Source organism: Pelophylax lessonae, assembly GCF_965119305.1.
Source record: "Pelophylax lessonae genome assembly, chromosome: 1".
NCBI lineage: Eukaryota > Metazoa > Chordata > Amphibia > Anura > Ranidae > Pelophylax > Pelophylax lessonae.
The window spans coordinates 307,577,662-307,599,673 of record NC_138768.1 but is presented as its reverse complement, the minus strand read 5'-3'; the positions used below and the strand labels follow the sequence as shown (position 1 = coordinate 307,599,673).

The window sequence follows — 22,012 nt, the reverse complement described above, 5'->3', positions numbered from 1 at the left end:
TTTTTTAAGTTGTAATTTTTTTTGTAAAATTTTTTGGAATATGAAGAGGTTTTATTTTTTACATTTTATTTTTGGCTCCCACTACTGTCAATCAAATGCTGTGACAAGGAAGTGGGGGGAGGGGCCGAGTTGCCCGGTCTGTGTCAATAGATGAAGACAGGACAGCTTGGGAGCAAGCCTGCACGGGTGCACCCATGGAAAGCTGCTTTCCCATGGGGCCACTTGCCAAAAAAGAGGGGCCTGGAGTGCCAGCGGGGGACCTCAGAAAAGGAGGATAGGGGCTGTTCTGTGCAAAACCATTGCACAGAGCGGGTAAGAATGACATGTTTGTTATTTATACGACCCTATATATAGGGCGGCAAGGCGGCTCTCCTGTGCAAAATCACGTACCTGTACGTGATTCTGCACTTCCGGGTTCTGATCCGCCGATCGTTTGGGACACAGGCAGATCGCCGTTCTGTGAGAAGGGAAGGTTGTGATCCTGTGTTCCTACAAAGCAGGAACACTGATCTCTGTCTTCCCCTAGTAAAAACACCCCCCCCTCCACACACACACACACACAATTAGCAATCACTCCCTAGGCACATTTTTAACCCTTTGATCGCCCCTGATGTTAACCCCTTCCTAGCCAGTGTCATTAGTACAGTGACAGTGCATATGTTTAGCACTGATCACTGTATTAGTGTCACTGGTCCCCAAAAAAGTGTCACTTAGTGTTTGATATGTCCGCCACAATGTCACAGTCCTGCTATAAGTCACTGATCGCCTCCATTACTACTAAAAAATAAATAAATAAAAATTCTGTAAATCTATCCCATAGTTTGTATATGCTATAATTTTTAAGCAAACCAATCAAAATACGCTAATTGGGATTTTTCTTACTAAAAAATGTAGCAGAAAACATATTTGCCTAAATTGATGAAAAAAATGTGATTTTTTTTTTTTTTCCATTTATTTTTTGGATTTGTTTTATAGCAGAAAGTAAAAAATATTGTTGTTTTTTTTTCAAAATTGTCAGTTTTTTTTTTTTATAAAATACCACCAAAGAAAGTTCTATTTGTGGGAAAAAAAGGACATCAATTTCATTTGGGTACAGAGTCGCACAACCGAGCAATTGTTAGGTAGAGTAACGCAGTGCTGTATCGCAAAGGATTGCCTGGTCATGAAAGGTGGTAAACCTTCTGGAGGGTAAGTGGTTAATTAACGGCTTCCTGCCGGGAGGACGTCAATGAATTTCCTCTGGTTTCAGTGGTTATAACGGAATGATGCCTGCACTTATAGGCATCATTCCTGTATTGAATGTTTCAGCTGGTGATTTCACTTCAGGCACAAGTGATCTGAGTGGCTAATTAGCCACTCGATCACTTTTGTGGGAGACGTAATGGGGTCCCACCCCCCTCCCGCCGCCGCCTCTCTTGGGCTCTACTTTCCCTTTGCGGAGCCCAGGAGCCATGCAACCGGCGTCGATGGCTGCCCTGAACAAAGAGAGAGTAGCTGACGTTGTTCCCCTCTATCTGTAACCCTGGAAATTGGGAGTGACAAGTCATTTCCAGTTCCGTATCATCAGGCTGCATGAGAGGCTAGAGGAGAGATTTGGGGTCTAGTAGACCCCAGATCACTACATAAAGAGGACCTGTCAACTGTCACAAGGGATGCTGTTCATCCCTTGTGATAGCAATTAAGTTCATAAAAAAAAAGGTGTAAAAAAAAAAAAAAATTGTATAAAAAAAAATAATTAAAAAATGTAAAGCAACCCCGTCCCACTGTGCTTACGCGCTAGTGAGAATGCATAGGTTACTCTCATATGCATATATAAACGGTGATCACACCAGACATGTCAGGTATTGTCGTGAACGTCAGAGTGAGAGCAAAAATTCTAGCACCAGACTTCCTGTGCCACTCTAAACTGGTAACCTGTAAAGGTGTTTAAAGCACTGTAGTTTGCCGCCCGCAATTTTTTTTTTTTCAGACGCAATTTTAAAGCTTGACATGTGAAGTATCTATTTACTTGGTGTAACATCATCTTTCACACAAAAAAAATCGGCTAACTTTAGTGGAATTTTTTTTTTTTTTAATTCACGAAAGGGTTTTTTTCCCCCAAAAAAATAGCTTTTGGAAAAGACTGCGCAAATACTGTGTGACGTAAAAAATTGCAACACCCACCATTTTATTCTATAGGACCTCTGCTAAAAAATATATAATGTTTGGGGGTTTTAACCGGTTGCCGACCGCCGCACGACCATATACGGCGGCGGTCAGCCCCGGCCAGGCAAAGTGACGTATATATACGTCACTAGCCTGTCACTTCCTTGTGAGCCAATAGCGGGCGAGCACGCGCCCGCGGAGGCGCGCGCCCGCCCCGGCTCGTTCACTGGGAAGTCAGTGCGTGTGACCGGTGGACCCGATGTCCACCGGTCACTCGCGATCGTCCTCCGTGAAGGGAGAAAGGCAGGCGGCTAATGTAAACAAGCCGCCTGTCATTCTCCCCTGTGTAGGAATGGTGATCATACGGTTCTACTATGTAGGACCATTGATCACTGTTCCTACACTAGTAGCCATGTCCAATCACAGTAAAAAGCACGCCCCTAGGGACACACTTAACCCCTCCTTCCCCAATAAAGTTAACCCCTTCCCTGCCAGTGTCATTTTGCAGTAACAGTGCATATGTATAGCACTGATTACTGCAGTAATGTCACTGGTAGCCCCAAAAGTGTCAAAAATGTCATTCAAGGGTCCGATCTGTCTGCCGCAATGTCGCAGTACCGCAAAAAAAATCGCAGATCGCCGCCATTACGCATTAAAAAAAAACATCACAAATGACAGAAATCTTTCCCTTAGTTAGTAAAAGCAATACCTTTTGCGCAAACCAATCAAAATACGCTTTTTGCGATTTTTTTTACCAAACATATGTAGCAGAAAACAAATTGACCAAAAATGTTAAAAAATTTTGATTTTTACATTTTTTTGGGGGGAATTTCATATAAAAAAAATGTGAAAAATATTGTTATTTTTGCAAAATTTACGCTCTTTTTTTTGTTTATAGCGCAAAAAGTAAAAATCGCACAGGTGATCAAATACCACCAAAAGAAAGCTCTGTTTGTGGGAAAAAAAGGACGTCAAATTAGTTTAGGTACAGCATCGCACGACCGCGCAATTGTCTGTTAAAGTCACGCAGTAAAAAATCGCAAAAAACCCCCTGGTCAGGAAGGGGGTAAAATCTTCTGGGGCTTAAGTAGTTAAGTAATTTTTTAGCAAAAAAATATTTTCACATGTAGGAGCGAAGTGTCAGAATTGACCCGGATGGCAAGTAAAAAAAAAAAAAAGATTTAGGCTACGTTCACATGTTAGCGTAGCGGACTGCGGGCAGAATCACTGCGATTCTGCCCACGATCCGGAAATCATTGAAAATCGCGGGACGCCTGTGCGTTGCCGTTGATTTGCAATGGCACCCCAAACGCTGTGCGATGTTGCCGCAATTTCCGCCTGCCAAATCGCGGTAACATCGCGCAAAATCGCGGGTCGCATGACGCCCAAAAAAGGTACAAGAGCTTCTTTGGGGCGTCATGCGACCCCCGATTTTGTTTGCACTATGTTACCGCGATTCGGCAGGCGGAAATCACGGCAACATCGCACAGCGTTTGGGGTGCCATTGCAAATCACAGGCAACGCGCAGGCGTCCCGCAATTTGCAATGATTTCTGGATCGCGGGCAGAATCACCTACGCTAACATGTGAACGTAGCCTTAATGTTACTTTAAATATGTTGCATCTGGACGCAATACCCTGTGGTACTCATGTTTATGGCTGTATGCCAGGATCACAGGTATTCTGTATTCCATGCATATGTGCCTGAACGCATCCAGGCTTGGTTCACACTTGTGCGGTTTGCGAGATCGCATGTAATTCGGAGCGCACTGCTCCTTCATTACATGCGATCTCATGTGCGGATGCGAGTTCAGCCATACACTTTGTATGGCTGAATTTGCAGCGCATCCACAGCAAACTCGCACATGAGGCTTTTTTTGAGCCGCATCAGAATCGGATCGCACAGTGGTTCACACTTGTGCGATCCGATTCTGTGTGAACTTGCAGATCGCACTGCGATATGCGATCGCAACTGGGGGTGTCGTTAACTTTTAATTGACACCCCCTGCGTATCGCATATGGCAGTGTGAACTGCCAGATGTGCGGATGCGATGCGGGAACACGCTGCATATTCGCAGCATTCCCGCATCGCACAAGTGTGAACCGAGCCCTAAACACGAGTAACGCTCAGCAGCGCATCTGTATGTTTCAGCCTATCATAGACTTTGGCAGACTGCAGGCAGCGGGGGCTGCACATTGAACAAAAGTGCTAGGATCTGACGCACAGCGGTGTCCATGAGGACTTTGCGACGTATACTTGTATTGGTAAAATGTATAAGTACATTTTGAATAGTTTTGTGTATTATTTAGCACCCTTGTGCAGTATATCTACAGAAACGCAATTTCAAACAAAAATCCCAAACCAAATCATGCTCTCTACTTCCAAACATTAAAAACACTCTGGTCAGCACTCTCCTCTACACACACCAAACTACCGCACGGGGGCGCGCTTGTAAAACTGTGCACAGGCGCGGGGCGGCGGGGGCGCGCACGCACGACTAGCCACCTGAAATCCCATCTTTCATGTGACAGTGGAAACATGCTGACGAGAGGGTCTCTGATTGTGGCTCTGAGACAATGTCCTGGGCTGAGAGGAGGATGTATGGCCGAACTGACGTGCAGGTAAGGGGACTGTAGAGTGTTCTGCTAATACCATTCATTGTATCCTTCCAGGGAGGAGAGCTCATTCCTATTCCCTGCTATAAGGGTGCACTGGACTGTGTTCAATGTGTGCAAAGGGGTGTGTGTGTTTATTAGCAGGAGGCTTCATAGAACCTTTGTCACCTGCAATAACTGTGCACAGGGCCACTTTTACTGTATGTCTATAAACACTTATTTTATATGCAAATCATAGCTTATACATACACTATATATATATATATATATATAGTGTCATTTTTTTTTTTTTCGGTAACAACATTATATATTAATTTTTTTCCCTTATCCTCTCCCCGTGTGTGTGTGTATATATATGTGTGTGTATATATATATATATATATATATATATATATATATATATATATATATATATATATATATATATATATATATATATATACATATATATGTGTGTGTGTATGTATGTATGTGTGTGTGTATATATATATATATATATATATATATATATATATTTTTTTTTTTTTTTTCACATACTTACCATCTAACCTAATTTCTTAATGTGCTGGTTTGTTCCACCTGTTTGTGCAGATCGTCACGTCCTTGTCACTTGTCCCCTCTCAGGACGGCAGTGCCTGGGGCTTGAGGAGGGTAAAGGTTGTGTTTGTTCCATGGACTAAGACCGATTAACCTTTCACTGTTTCATCACGCAGTGCGAAAACAGCAACATCTTTATAGAGTAGTTTGTCCCACTTAAAGTTATTGTAAAGTCTCGTTTTTAAAACAATTTTTAACTTTTTTTTTTTTTTAAAGCTCCCCCCAAGTTGTGATCATGGAAATTTTAAGCAAGCACAATTTTATATATTTTTTTTTAACAACCTCCCATTTCTTCAAAAATAGACCCTGTAATCCTATATTTTTCTATTTTACTGTGTTTGTTTTTGGTTTTTTTTTCTGCCTCCTTGAAAAGCCCACCTGTGAGTTCCCGGATCTCTCCTTTTCCAACCTCCCTCACTTCTGTTTGTTTGGAACGAGTAGCACCCCTAAGGCTCGGTTCTCACTGGGGCGGCACGACTCTGTACTACTTCAGGGGCGACTTGTGCATTCCCATGCACCACGACTTCGGAGCGACTTGCACGGACTTCACATAATGGAAGTCTATGCAAGTCGCTCCGAGGTCGCCCGAAGTAGTACAGGACCCTTTTTCTAAGTCGGAGCGATTCTATTAATGGGTCCTGTAGCAGTCAATGGACTGCGAGGGAGCGCGACATGTCAGGCTGACAAGTCGCGCTGGTGTGAATGGAGCCTTAAAGTTATTGTCAAGTCTAGTTTTTAAAAAAGAAATTTAAAAAATAATAAACATGTTATACTTACCTCCTCTGTGCAGTTGGTTTTGCACAGAGCAGCCCGGATCCTTCTTTTCTAGGGTCCCTGTTTCCTGCTCCTGGCCCCTCCCTCCTATTGAGTGCCCCCACAGCAAGCAATTTGCTATGGGGGCACCTCAGCCGAGTTACATAGTTAGTGAGGCTGAAAAAAGACACAAGTCCATCCAGTTCAACCTATGATGTGTGTGTGTGTTTGCTAACCGTACATTGTATACCCCTGTATGTTGTGGTCTTTAAGGTGTCCATCCAATAGTTTTTTGAAACTATCAAGGCTCCCCGCTGATACGACTGCTTGCGGAAGAGAATTCCACATCCTTACTACTCTTACAGTGAAGAACCCCTTACGCACTTTAAGGTTAAACCGCCTTTCCTCAAGTTTTAGTGAGTGGCCACGTGTCTTATTGTATTCCCTTACTCTGAATAGTTTGTTCCTTATGCTAGGGTCGCCAGTACAGTATTTGTACATTGATATCATATCCCCCCTCAATCGTCTCTTCTCCAGAGAGAATAAGTTCAGTGCTTGTAGTCTTTCCTCATAGCTGATGTCCTCCATTCCCCTAATTATTTTTGTTGCCCTTCTCTGGACTTTCTCCAGTTCCAGCACATCCTTCCTGAGGACCGGTGCCCAGAACTGGACAGCATACTCCAGATGTGGCCGGACCAGAGTTTTGTAGAGTGGAAGAATAATCTCTTTATTTCTGGAGTGAATCCCCTTTTTTATACAACCCAGTATTCTGTTGGCTTTGCTTGCAGCGGCTTGGCATTGCATGCCACTTCCAAGCCTGTTGTCTACCAGTACCCCCAGGTCCCTTTCCATCCTAGACTCACCCAGAGGTTCCCCCCCTAGTGAGTAGCTTGCTTTCTGGTTACTGGCCCCCAAGTGCATTACTTTACATTTTTCTACATTAAACCTCATCTGCCATGTAGTTGCCCACCCCGTTATTTTGTTCAGGTCTGCTTGCAAGATTTCCACATCCTGCATAGAAGATATTGGCATGCCTAATTTAGTATCATCTGCAAATACTGAGATTGTACTAGATATCCCCTCCTCTAGATCATTTATGAATAAATTAAACAGGATTGGTCCCAGGACAGAACCCTGGGGGACCCCACTTTCCACACCCGCCCACTCAGAGTACTCCCCATTAATCACCACCCTCTGGACTCTCCCCTGGAGCCAGTTCTCTATCCAGGTACTCACCTTATGGTCCATACCTACCTTCCTTAGTTTGTACAGTAAGCGTTTGTGGGGAACGGTGTCAAAGGCCTTTGCAAAGTCCAGATACACCACATCCACAGGCTTACCTTTATCTAAGTGGCAGCTCACTTCATCGTAGAAGGTTAATAGATTGGTTTGGCATGAACGATTTTTCATGAATCCATGCTGATTACTACTTATAATACCGTTTTCATTACTAAAGTCTTGTATGTGGTCCCTTATCATCCCCTCCAAAATTTTGCAGACTACTGATGTTAGGCTGACCGGCCTATAGTTACCCGGGATATATCTCGGCCCCTTTTTAAATATTGGTACCACGTTGGCTTTTTTCCAATCAGCTGGCACCATACCTGTCTGTAAACTATCCTTAAAGATCAAGAATAATGGTCTGGCAATCACCTGGCTGAGCTCATTAAGAACCCTTGGGTGCAAGCCATCCGGTCCCGGGGATTTATTTATGTTAAGTTTCTCTAGTTTAGCTCTAAGTCTATCCTCTGTTAGCCATGGCGGCACTTCCTGAGGTGTATTATTTAGTTCGGCCTTACAAGCTGGGTTCGTGTAGCCCCCCGATTCCTTTGTGAAGACTGAAGAAAAGAAATTATTTAACACTTCCGCCTTTTCTCTGTCCTCTGTGGCCATTTTTCCTTTATCATCTTTTATGGGGCCAATGTGTTCTGGCCTCGCTTTCTTACTGTTTATATACTTAAAGAACTTCTTGGGGTTCTTTTTACTCTCCTCCGCTATATGTCTCTCGTGTTCTATTTTAGCCGCCCTGATTTCATCTTTACATTTCTTATTACACTCTTTGTAGTGCTTAAATGCTGCCAATGACCCCTCAGTCTTGTATTTTTTGAAGGCCTTTTCTTTAGCTCTAATATACATTTTTATGTTGGAGTTTAGCCACCCAGGGTTTAGTTTTGCTCTTTTAAATTTATTTCCCTGTGGAATGCACTGGCCCACCCCCTTGTTAAGTATGCTCTTGAAGCACTCCCATTTTTCCTCCGTGTTCTTTGTTCCCAGGGTTCTATCCCATTTGATATTTTCTAGCAGCGAGCGCAGTTTAGGGAAATTGGCTCTTTTGAAATTCAGTGTCCTTATATTACCCTTGTGTTTCCTATTACTGTAATTAATACTGAAACCAATTGACCTATGGTCACTGCTCCCTAAGTTGTCCCGTATTTCTATATCCGTGAGCAGGTCTGTATTGTTGGTAATCAGTAGGTCAAGTACCGCATTGTTTCTTGTCGGTGCATTCACCATCTGACCCATGAAATTGTCCTGCAAAACATTTAGGAACTGCCTAGCCTTGGCTGAATGCGCGGTTCCTTCTGCCCAGTCTATATCAGGATAATTAAAGTCCCCCATTATAATGACATTTCCCATCCTTGCTGCCAATCCTATCTGTAACATGAGGTCCACCTCCCCCTCCTCCCTCTGGTTGGGGGGCCTATAGCATACGCCCAATATTACCTTCCCCACCGTGCCTTCCCTTTGAAGCTCTACCCATAGGGATTCTGCTTCGTCCATAGCTCCATTATTAATATCATCCCTCATATTTACCTGTATACTGTTCTTAATATACAAACATACCCCTCCCCCTTTTTTACCCTCTCTATCTCTGCGATAAAGGGAATACCCCTGAATGGTCGCCATCCAGTCATGAGAGCTGTCAAACCAAGTCTCAGTTATCCCCACAAAATCTAAGTCCTCCTCAAACATCAGCAGCTCCAGCTCTCCCATCTTGTTGGCCAGGCTTCTGGCATTGGTATACAAGCCTCGTAATTTTGATGTTTTTAGGCTGCTCTCTTGATTTTTCCCCTTACCCACCCTGGGTATAGGAACTCCGAACACCCTACCGCTAATGCCCCCATTTCTGCCCTCTGAAGCTTGCTTTCCACTGGCTAATTCTACATCTGTACCCTCCCCCCCATTCCCTAGTTTAAAAGCACCTCTAACTTTTTGGCCATCCTCGCACCCAGTACGGCTGCACCCACCCCATTTAGGTGCAATCCGTCCCTACCAAAGAGCCGGTGACCGACTGAGAAGTCGGCCCAGTTCTCCAGGAACCCGAAACCCTCCTTACTACACCAGCTCCTCAGCCACTCGTTAACTTCCCTAATCTCCCGCTGCCTCTCTGGTGTGGCTCGAGGTACAGGTAGTATTTCGGAAAATACTACCTTGGAGGTCCTAGTCCTCAACTTAGCGCCTAAGTCCCTGAAATCGTTTAGGACTCTCCGTCTTCCTCTGCCTATGTCATTGGTACCCACGTGTACCATGACAGCTGGGTCTTCCCCAGCCCCACCCAGTAATCTGTCCACCCGATCCGCGATGTGCCGAACCCGAGCGCCCGGCAAACAACAGACTGTTCGGCGCACACGGTCTATGTCACAGATTACACTGTCTGCCCTTCTAATAATTGAGTCCCCTACCACCAGCACCTGTCTTTCCTTTCCCTTTCTCCCGGCCTCACTGGAGGAGTTCTTCCCCTGGCAGCTAGGGGCGTCACTCTGCTCCAGCAATGCTGGTCCCTGACTGGTTTCCCCAACATCACTCAACGGGGCGAATCTGTTGGGTTGCTCCAGCCCAGGATCAGCCTCCTTGCCTTGTTCCCTTCTACCCCTCCTAACTGTCACCCCTCTACTCTGCTCTGATGCCTGTACTTCCGATATTCCGCCCACCTCTGTGCAGACCCCTGCCTGCACCTGACTGGTACAATCCTGGCTCTCCTCCAGTATGGACATTCGTCTCAGTGTTGCCAGCTGCTTCCCTAGATTCAGGACCTGAGCTTCCAGGGAAGCAACGTGCTTACATTTTGCGCATTTGTATTCGCCCTCGATCGCATGACCGAGGAACGCATACATATCACAAGATGTACACCGAGTCGCATCTCCACACCCGCCGGGCATTGTACCTACTATCTAATCTAGAGTTGCAGCCCTGTGTGTCCATTCAGACACGGAGCTGCTGTTCGGCCCCGCCTCCTCTCTTTCCTGATTGACTCACTGACTTTGACAGCTGCAGGAGCCAATGGCGCTGCGGCTGTATCTCAGCCAATCAGGAAGGAGAGTCTCAGGATGGCCGAGGGACTCGTGGACATCACTGGACAGAGAGGGGGCACAGGAAAGTATTAGGCCCTGTTCACACCTGAGCGTTTTTCAGCTCGTAAAACTCTAATTTCTGAAGTTGCAAAATCCCATAATTTCAATGGCCCCTGTTCACATACGAGCTTTTGTCGCCTGTAGCTCAAAAAAGTAAACAAGCTTCTTTTTTGGCAGATTACAAGCGTTTGTTAGATGTCAATGCCTGCCTCCAAACACCTGCAAAAAACGCCCAAAAAAACCCCTGAAAATGATACGCTGCAGTGTGAATGCAGCCTTAGGGGTGCTGGGGGGGGTTTCTACACACAGAAGGCTTTTTATCCTAATGCATAGATTGCATTAGGTTAAAAAGAAAACCTTCCTGACTTTACAACTCCTTTAATTGTGGTCGTGTACAATGCTCTATGCATACTACAAATCCCATAGTTCCTTGTCCATCTTGGCAGGGAGCAAGAGAGGGTTTCTATGTTCCTACATACAGTGGGACCATGTAGAATGAACATAGTCAACTTCTAACGGGAAGTCAGATCACAGCAGCAGAAAAAAAAGAAAGGAATTTCAAGATTTTGAGGCTAAGAGCAATAGATGTTTGTAAGAATAAATACTTGAATGGATTGCTTTTTTTTTGTTTCAGTTTGTAAAGTTAGTTGCTTCAGCACTTTGCTAGTAATGTCCGACTATGCAGTATTGCAATATTCAATGCTAGTGTAGGAGTACTGAGCATTCTTTTACTAAAATTTCACAACACAGATATTCCATTGGGTTCAAACCGCTTTGCTCACAAGCAGCGTTTTATTGCATATTGAACAAAGTGTTTGGATGTACATCTACCCAGATGTCTGCTGTGATATCACTTAATAAGGCATGGGAGAAGCGTGGGATCACTGGGATGTTATAAATGGAACAGATAAATGCTAAATTAGCAAAAATGACTTGTTGAAGCAGACCTTTTATGCCTCTTTCAGATGGGCGGACACCGGCAGCGGATCCGCCTGCTCAGCTGAGCAGGCGGATGATAGGTCCGTGTTCGCTCTCCTTATGCAGAATGGATACAGACCGCTGTCCTCTAGGGGCGGTTGGATGGAAACCATCCAACGGTCGTTTCCATCCGAATGTCATCTGATCCCCCAGACATATGGGGAACGGATCCCAATCTGTCCGTTCTTAGCAGACAGAATGGGATCGGATGTGGGTGAGTGTCAACGGACACATGTCTGCTGACATCCGCCACTCCATAGAGGATGGCCTGATTGGGTACACCTGAAAAACAAACCTGTTATGCTTACCTGCTCTGTGCTGTTGGTTTTGCACAGAGCAGACCCGATCCTCCTTGGGTCCCTCGCCAGCGCTCCTGGCTCCTCCCTGCTGCCGAGTGCCCCCACAGCAACAAGCTAGCTATAGAGGCACCAGAGCAGGCTCACTCCTGAACTGCTGTGCTGTGTGTTCATTCACACATGGAGCGTGGCTCAGCCCTGCCCTGCTCTGCTTTCGCTCCTCATTGGCTTGCTGGCTGTCATTGACAGTAGAGCCAATGCCCCAGCCTGTGAGGAGGAAGAGACCTAGGAGTTTACTTCCTTCCCAGTCACACAATTTCAGAACTTATATTTTTCTCTTTCGTTCATTGATGGACACAGCTCCTGAGCTTCATAACTATTGGGTTATACTGCCCCCTACAGGAGTAGGACACTAGGCAGAAAAATAATCTGGCTATGCCTATGGGCAGTCCCTGGGCAGGCTCGAGAAATTTGGGGTGGACATGGGCCCCTCCTTGGGACGGTTGGACCCCCCTGGATTTTTTTCCTTCCCATTAGGCACCCCCTTCATCTGTCCCCCATCCTACCCACCCTCCACATATGCTGGGTCTGGACCACCTCCTGGGGTGAGGTCAGAACGCTATGCTGGCGATGGGGGGTGCGCCACTGGCGACCAGACGATCAGCTGTTTGGGAGGGGGGTTTTACCTGGTGGGGGCTCCTGCCAGGGCCCCCCGTCCTGCCTGGGCTTGTCCTTGAGGCCTAGGGATCCCTCCATGGTGCCGCCATTTTGCTGTAGCCTGTGTCTTTCTATGCACGGCAGCCATGTTTGTGTATTCCAGCGGCCGTTTTCCGGTGGTTTACCATTGTATTCTGGCGGCCATGATAGTGGAGCCCTGTGGGCGTTGATTTCGGCAGTGGGAGCCCCTCATCCCCTGTTGCTGACTCCCTGGATATTTTCATTACCTGATTGCCGCACTTTGAGTGCAGATTATCCTGGTGGCTGAAGGTGCCTGTTTCTGCTGGATGGCGAGTCTGGTGGGGTTCTCTACCTCTCTGCTGAGGATCACTTGCTTCTTGTGCCTGGTGACTGGATGGTGCTGCCAGCACGATGTTTTACACTTTTTTTGGGGACCCCCGGTGACTCATGGAGTCTTTAGAGCACATCTCCCCACCTTATCCCCTCTCTGAGGCTGTGGGGCCCTCTGGGTCCCAACCATCAATAGATGCACTGACGACGGTCCTGGAGTCCTTTGTGTCCCGGGTGGAGGTGGCTTTCGGGCGACAGGCTAGCAAAAAGCGCCCCCTGCCTCATCAAATCCTGGATCTGATGCAGACGTGGGTCATCCAACCACGTGCCTGGAATCCTCTGATAGTGAAGATGATTCCTCTACATCTGCAACCTTGCACCAAAAAGCGCTGGTGAAATTACTGATTGTATTTGTGCATGAGGCCTTGAAGATGGAGGATGCAGTTGCGACAGAGGCGCAGGTTCCCTTTGCCACTCGCAAGCAATCCAGAGCAGCAAAGGTGTTTTCTTTCCCCGCCTATTTTAACAAAATTGTCACTAAAGAGTGGGGACGACCAAAGCGTCCCCTTGGGGTCCCTAAGCGGTTTTCTAGGCGTTGCCCCCATGAGGAGTTTCTTATTAAGAAGTGGACTGTTCCACTGGTGGTGGACCCTCCGTTTTCCAGTTAAGGCAACCATGATCCGGTTGAAGAGTCCCCGGCCTTTAAGGATCCAGCTGACAGGCGGAGGCTGTGGCCCACAATATGTACACTCTGGCTGGCTCAGCACTGGGGCCGGTATTCACCATTGCCCTGGTGTTGCAGACTCTGACCGAGTGGGCTAAGCTTTCACGCTGCGACCTGGAGGGAGAACAGCTCTCCCCTGCCTTTGCTGAGCTGGCGGATTAGCTGGTCCAGAGGCCGCAGTTTCTGTGATGCCTCTTTAGATGCTGCTCGGCTCTCTGTTTCAGCAGTGGTCCTTCAGCATGTCTTTTGGCTCAAATGCTGGTCTGTGGACCAGACTTCTAAAAGGGCATTGACTGATCTTGCCTTTAAAGAAGATTGCCTGTTTGGAGCTACCCTGGATGACATCATTAAAGGTCTCACGGGGGGGGGGGGGTACCTTTTTTTTTTTTTCTGCAGGCTACTAAGGGCAAGCAACCTCGTCGTAGATCCTGGGCCCTCCTTCTCGGCTCATAAGATATTTTTTTTTTTTTTTTTTTCGTCCATCAGTTTCGACTGCCAAGGGCTCGAAGCCTTTCGGTGTTTCCTCTGGAGGATCCAAACAAACATAATCTGGCATGCCGAGAGCGGTCTTCTCCAGACCCGCAGACAAGGCTCCTTTAGCATAAAGGTGTGCCCTCACCCGTATCATGGGGGGGTGGATGTCTTCGCTGGTTCCCGGACCTGTGGACTTCCTTGGTACAAGACAAGTGGGTCCACAAAGTTATTCAGTCCAGCTACAAGATCGAGTTTCGCTCTTGTCCCCCCCGACAAGGTTCTTTTCAAGGGATGATTGTTCAGTTTCCGACTTCGGAACGTTTTTAGGATTTTTACTCAAACCTGTTTAGTTCCCAGGAAGGAAGGCAGGGTGTGTCCAGTCCTGGACCTCAAGGTGCTGAACTGCTTTGTGCTGGTGCAGAAGTTAAGAAAATAGTACATTCACACAGTGGTGGCATCCCTGCATCTGGGATTTTCTTGCCTCTATTGACATCAATGATGCTTACCTTTTTTACATTCCAATATGTGCCGGTTACCAGCGCTTCCTCCACTTTGCCGTGGGAGAGGAGCATTATCAGTTGGTGGCGTTACCCTTTGATTTCGCCTCTGCTCCTCGGGTGTTCATAAGTGTTGGCCCCGGTGGTAGCTTTGCTATGCCAACGGGGGATAGCGGTAGTGGGCTACTTGGACGACCTTCTTCTGTGAGCAGAGTTTCACTGCTCTGGTGGACCATTAAAAAGGGGGACCTGGTCCTTGAAGGTCCAATAACTGACAAAGCCTGCAGTGATGGGTGAAGTTTCTGTCCTCTAAGGATCCTGCAGCGGGGCTGATAAGCCCACCCCCCCCCCCTTTTTTCCCAGTGGCCACTGGGGGGCAGTGTACTGTTCATGCCCTGTGTACTTCTCAGGAGTATTGGACTGCAGTGTCTCCTCCAGCCACTAGAGGGCCCAGGTTCACTCAGTATGGCCTATTCCTTGTATAGACAGGAAGTAGGACGGCCATTTTTGGTGGACCATGTGGGCTGAGAGATCAGCAAGGCATCTGAGACATAACTTCAGCCCGTGGCTACATTTCTATGGGAGATCTTGTTGACCAGTCAAGGCATAAAGGTATATTTATATACAGGTCCCTCTCAAAAAATTAGCATATTGTGATAAAGTTTATTATTTTCTGTAATGTACTGATAAACATTAGACTTTCATATATTTTAGATTCATTACACACAACTGAAGTAGTGCAAGCCTTTTATTGTTTTAATATTGATGATTTTGGCATACAGCTCATGAAAAACCAAAATTCCTATCTCAAAAAAATAGCATATCATGAAAAGGTTCTCTAAACGAGCTATTAACCTAATCATCTGAATCAACTAATTAACTCTAAACACCTGCAAAAGATTCCTGAGGCTTTTAAAAAAACTCCCAGCCTGGTTCATTACTCAAAACCGCAATCATGGGTAAGACTGCCGACCTGACTGCTGTCCAGAAGGCCATCATTGACACCCTCAAGCAAGAGGGTAAGACACAGAAAGAAATTTCTGAACGAATAGGCTGTTCCCAGAGTGCTGTATCAAGGCACCTCAGTGGGAAGTCTGTGGGAAGGAAAAGGTGTGGCAGAAAACGCTGCACAACGAGAAGAGGTGACCGGACCCTGAGGAAGACTGGGGAGAGGGAAATGCCAAAATGCCTGAAGTCCAGTGTCAAGTACCCACAGTCAGTGATGGTCTGGGGTGCCATGTCAGCTGCTGGTGTTGGTCCACTGTGTTTTATCAAGGGCAGGGTCAATGCAGCTAGCTATCAGGAGATTTTGGAGCACTTCATGCTTCCATCTGCTGAAAAGCTTTATGGAGATGAAGATTTCATTTTTCAGCACGACCTGGCACCTGCTCACAGTGCCAAAACCACTGGTAAATGGTTTACTGACCATGGTATTACTGTGCTCAATTGGCCTGCCAACTCTCCTGACCTGAACCCCATAGAGAATCTGTGGGATGTTGTGAAGAGAAAGTTGAGAGACGCAAGACCCAACACTCTGGATGAGCTCAAGGCCGCTATCGGAGCATCCTGGGCCTCCATAACACCTCAGCAGTGCCACAGGCTGATTGCCTCCATGCCACCCCGCATTGAAGCAGTCATTTCTGCAAAAGGATTCCCGACCAAGTATTGAGTGCATAACTGAACATCATTTTTTGAAGGTTGACTTTTTTTGGATTAAAAACTTTTTCTTTTATTGGTCGGATGAAATATGGTAATTTTTTGAGATAGGAATTTTGGTTTTTCATGAGCTGTATGCCAAAATCATCAATATTAAAACAATAAAAGGCTTGCACTACTTCAGTTGTGTGTAATGAATCTAAAATATATGAAAGTCTAATGTTTATCAGTACATTACAGAAAATAATGAACTTTATCACAATATGCTAATTTTTTCAGAGGGACCTGTACTTACTGCTTAATCCGGGGGGCTTGTACAACTGTCTGTCTATACACCCCAGTACGGGATATCAGTGCACTTTAGGGATTTATGTCTCAAGAATAGCGTGCATTTGGTCTGCAGGAACTTATTTTTAGGCTGTTTTTTAAAGCAGAATTAAGGCTGTATTGGAGCCTATATGCTTGGCGTATCCTGAAAAATAAGTTGGGGCCAAGTGCAGTTGAACTGGTGCAGCATAGTAAACATGTTACATGCCTGCATGCTTGCATAGCTACGTGTTTCCATGGGCACATGCTTGCATGAACTCATGCTTACTTACATACATGTTTGCATAAACTCATATTGCAAAAATGCATAGACACGTGCTTGCATAAGCGCATGCTTGCTAATTGCGTGGATGCATGTTTGCATGGGTACACATGTTTGCGGGAACTCCTGTTGTTTACATAAATGCATATTTGCATAAAACGCATGCTTCCATAAACGCATATTGCTTAATTGCCTTGAGCTGCATGCATATATGCTTAATTGCCCTGATCCTTAGGGATCCAGCAGATAAAAAGTGGGAGTCCTTAGTTAAAGCTTCCTTTGCCGTCGCTGGCTTTGCTGTTCAACCAGCTATACCGGCTAAGTGGCTAGGTGTTTGCCAATCTCTAATGGATCGCTTTAAAAGGGTGACTAGAAGTCTGCCTATTCAGGGGAATCTTCTGAAGATTTGGTCAGCAGAATTACCTTGTAAGAAACTGACAGCTTTTCCTTTCCATGGGGATTGTCTCTTTGGTGAGGATCTGGATAATTATATCCAGAAAGTTTTAGGTGGAAAAAGCACATTTTTGCCGGTAAAAGGATTAAACATCCATCTTCTAAAGCTCCAAATGTTATGGAACCTCCTAACACATCAGCTTCTAGGCAGTTCTGATGGCCTCAGCCGTCAGGGGTTAGAAGACATCAAAATCAAGGTCAGAAAAAGCCCTGGGTCCAAAGGCCCATTAAATCAGGTTCCAAATCCGTCTTATGAGGGGGTGACTCCACTCGTTTGGGTGGGGGGGAAGGCTCCTACAATTCTCAGAAACTTGGGGAGGAGTGGTGCAGGACAGGTGGGTCTTGTCCACAGTGGCATGGGGCTACATTATAGAGTTCTGAGAGTTTCCTCCTGTTTCTGTGTTCAAATGTCCCGGTTTGTCCAGTAAAAAGGAAGTCCTTGTTCCAGGCCCTGGAACATTTGTGAGTACATGGTGTGATTGTGGAGGTTCCAACCAGCGAAAGGTTTACAGGTTTTTACTCAAATCTCTTTACAGTGCCAAAACCAAATGGCGAGGTAAGACCCATTCTAGATCTCAAAGCTCTGAACCAGTATCTGACCAGTCTTTTCGCATGGAATCATTCCACTCTGTGGTAGCCTCTCTAGGAAGAGGAGATTTTCTGGCTTCCATAGATATCAAGGATGCATATCTCCCATGTACCAACTTTTCAGGCTCCCTCAGAGTTTCTATGGTTTGCAGTAGGACAGTGCCATTTCCAGTTTGAAGCTCTACCGTTTGGTCTGGCTACAGCTCCCTGGGTGTTTACAAAAATGTTGGCCCCAGTGTTAGCCTTTCTCTGTCATTGGTTACCTGGATGACCTACTGTTAAAGAATCGTTCAAGCTTAGGGCTAACACAAGACATGTCCCTAACGATCCAGTGCCTAGAAGATTTGGGTTGGATTATCAATATGGAGAAATTGACCTTAAAGCCTGTTCCAGTCTTGGAATATCTGGGTTTGGTTCTCAACACAGTTCAGGCAAAAGTTTTTTTGCCGTCAAAAAAGGTTGTAGCCCTAAGAAGTCTGGTTCGGTCCGTAGGGAGGAAAAAGTTTCCCTCCATACAACTATGCATGATACTATTGGGCAAAATGGTGGCCTCTTTTGAGGCAGCCCCTTATGCTCATTTCCACTCCAGACTGTTTCAGAACCATATTCTCTCTACTTGGAACAAGAAGGTCCAAGCGTTGGATTTCCCTTTTTTTTGTCTCTTGCTCTAGGGGTCAGGCAGGATCTGTCTTGGTGGATGGTTCTCATCAACCTAAGCAAAGGAAAATCTTTTTTGCCAGTAATCTGGAAGGTTATACCACAGATGCCAGCCTGATTGGCTGGGGGGTGGTTCAGTCCAACAATGTGACCCTGGTGGCTTATATCAAGTATCGGGGGGGCACCAGTAGCCAATTTGTTCAGAAAGAGGTGACTCGCAAATCCTATATCTTTTGGTGTGAATCCAGGAAATGGCATCCTCCGTAAGGATGTCATTGGTAGAATTCTTGCTTTTCTTCAGGTAGGAGCGCTCTTAAAATTGGCATTAGGGACCATTCAAGATCAAGTCTCAGCATTGTCAGTTTTTTTTCCAAAGACCTTTAGCGATGCACTCTTTGGTGATGACATTTATGCAAGGTGTGATTTGCATGGTTCGGGCAATCAGGCTTTGTCTGTCCCTGTGGACGAATCGTTTGCAAGGGTAAGGGTTCAATCGGACAGTGCCAATCATCAAGGAGGCATAAACAGCTTTTCCTCTACTACAACTTCTGCCGAGACTTCTTCGCAGAATTGAAGCAGGAGGGAGTCCAGTCATTCTGGTGGCTCCAGACTGGCTTTGTCAGTCTTGGTATGCAGGCCTAGTAAGGCTGGTAGCTGATGCTCCTTGGAGACTCCCTCTCAGAGAAGATCTTTTTGTCTCAAGGACCGATCTTCCATCCTGCTTTACGGTCGCTGGCTTTAACGGCTTGACCCCTGAAAGCCACGTACTGAAGGACAGAGGGTTGTTGGATTCAGTGATTCTTACGCTGTTAAAAGCTAGAAAATCTACTTCAAGAAAGATTTATCGAGTTTGGAGGGCGTACATATCTTGGTTTCTCTGTCGCTCATTGACAGACGTAGTCTTCTTGATTCCCATCAATTGGGTTATGTTGTCTCCGCAGGAGTAGGACTAGGCAGAAAGAAAAAACGTTCTGGCTCCACCCTAGGGGCAGTCCCAGAGGGTATATCCTCCCTCTCTCTGCTACAAGGAATCAGTTTTTTTCTGTCTAGTTAGGAGTAAGGACCTAAGTTCCTTGCTGGGATCTTTTGGTCCTGGCAAGATTTTTTTCTAGAAAAAATATTTTTTTAGGTAGTTTTCTCCAGTGTTTTTTCCTGTGAGATCTTCAAGCAATTATGCCGGATCTGGGCGACACTAGTGGTCACCCCAGCCGGCCTACGAGCGTGCGCAGACCATTGCATCGCGCTTGGTCGGCCGCGACACATTCAAGTAAGTATGCGGGGCCGGGCGACGGGCTGGATGTTGAGATCCAGTGGTCACCCCGGTTTCTGCCTACGAGCGCGTGCAGACCAGAGCTCCGCGCTGGGTCGGCCGCGACGGAGTCCCATTGGAGGGACTGACCTTGCGAGTTAAAAGTCTTGCTTGGACGCCAGGAACCAGAGAGTCGAGGCGTCCGGAGTGGTCAACAACCCCCCACCCCGGTGGAGAGGGTATTGTGAAGAAAGGGTGCCTGTCGGTCGGTATGGTGAGTAAATGTTTCCTTTTTTCCTCGTTATGAGGCAGTGTGGAATATGGGCCCCTCGATACATGGTCAGTATCTATCTGACACTAAAAGTCCCTCTTGTAAATACAATGGGCAAGCGGACTTGGTTTGGGAGCTAACACTCTACCCAGCAGACTGCAGTATTGCAGTAGACATAGGAGGCATAATCCTACCTTAATTATAGTGGACCTCCTGCAGATCGATAAACCGCCATCAGCATGATATACAGGTGGATGTGCTGGGAAAACGAGACTTCGGCAATCCGCCGCCATTTTGCTGTAGACCAGGTACATATATGTCCGCATGTCACGTCGGCCGCCATTTTTTTGGAGTCGATTGTCTCCTGTATGGGGGCGGCCATGTTTGAAGAGCCCAGCTAACCTCGAGGAGAGCTGGGAACGCCGGAAGGCGTACACAGGGGGCGGAGCCACTTCCTTCTACCCGGGAAAACGAACACAGCTCTTTCCAGTCTGTAAGAGACAAACGCTGACTGCAGTTGGTAGGAAACTTCTCTGCATCGGGTGGTGAGCCTTGAGGGTCCCTCTCTCTCTCTGTGGGGATCAAGAAGCAGGTACTCTGAGGGGCGCTATTGCGCTAGGGGGATACACATAAAAAAAAAAAAAAGTTTTTTTCTGGCAGAGGTGTCCTGAATTAACATGGACCCTGCCACTCATGTATCTCCACCGGATCCCCTCGAGGTGTCTGCAGGATCCTCCAGCACCCCACTGACGATTGAATCATTGTCAGCTATTATGGAAACTTTTGTGTCCCGGGTGGAAGTGGCTTGTCAGGGACAGGGCGCAAGAAAGCGACCCCCGCCTAACCCCATATTATCTGAAACTTCGGATTCAGAATCTGAGCCTATTTCTGCAGTTGCAGGTACCTCATCTGGGATTGGTGTCTCGGGTACTGTCTCTTCAGACAGTGAGGAGGATGTTTCGGCATCAGCCATAGCCCGAGAGGAAGCGTTGGTAAACGCACTCATTTTATCTGTTCAAGAAACCTTAAGATTACAGGGTACTCCGTCGGAAATAGCTGAAACTGAAATCCCCTTTGGGACTAAAAAACGCATCAAAGTGGCGAAGGTTTTTCCATTGCCCAAATGTTTTGGCAATCCAATCAAAGAAGAATGGAGTCTGCCAAAACGCACTTCTGCTATTTCTAAACGCATTAACAGGCGTTATCCGTTTGAGGAAACCCTCATTAAGAAATGGACAGAACCACCTGTGGTGGATTCGCCAATTGCTAGATTGAATAAAGCCACGGTTATTCCTTTAGAAGACGCTCCGTCTTTTAAAGATCCGGTGGATCGCAAGATAGAAGCTATGTCTCGCACCATGTTTTCCTTGATTGGATCAGCTTTCAGACCAATAATTGCTATTGGGCTGGTTTCGCAGACTGTAACTGAATGGACCAAGTGGTTACGCCGGGACTTAGAAGAGGTCCCTCGGGCGGTATCAGATTTGTTGGAACAGATGATACAGGGGTTACAGTTTGTGTGTGATGCGGCGTTAGACGCCACTCCACTATTGGCGCGAGCCTCAGTTTCAGCAGTGGTTCTCAGGCGTACACTGTGGCTAAAAGGTTGGTTAGCCGACCAAGGTTCCAAAAAAGCATTGGCTAATATCCCCTTTTCAGGAGAGCGTTTATTTGGAGCCAACTTAGATGAGATCATTAAGGATCTCACGGGAGGAAAGAGCCCCTTTTTACCGCAAAATGCTAAGGGTAAAGGACCTCGTCAAAGACGAGGGCCTTCTTTCTCTGCTCACAAAAATTTTTTTCGCCCCGCGGGTGAAAAAATTAAGTCCTCCAAAGCTCCTTCAGGGGACGTTGGTCGGGCAAGCAAAGGCCCGCCCCCTCCAGACCTGAAGATAAGTCTACCAAAGCCTGAAGGTGCGCCCCCACCCATAACTGGGGTGGGGGGACGTCTTCGCCGGTTCCCGGATCCATGGCTTTCCAGAATCCCGGACAAGTGGGTTTGCGAAATCATAAGGTCAGGGTACAAGATCGAGTTTCGATCTCTCCCACCGGCGCGATTCTTCCCTTCCAATATCCGACTATCCCCGGATCGTTTAGAAGATCTGCGGAG

The 22,012-nt window shown here is 46.5% G+C and overlaps 1 protein-coding gene across 1 annotated transcript in view; it reads left to right on the top strand.

Annotated features, from left to right (window-relative positions):
* The first annotated feature begins 4,620 nt into the window (after positions 1–4,620).
* The window catches only part of NIPSNAP1 (nipsnap homolog 1), a 78,201-nt gene continuing 60,809 nt past the window's right edge, over positions 4,621–22,012 (top strand). Inside the window, exon 1 of the mRNA XM_082269420.1 lies at positions 4,621–4,766. Within this exon, the coding sequence (XP_082125546.1) occupies positions 4,684–4,766 (83 nt within the window). The 5' untranslated portion in view covers positions 4,621–4,683. The remainder of the gene's footprint in view (positions 4,767–22,012) is intronic.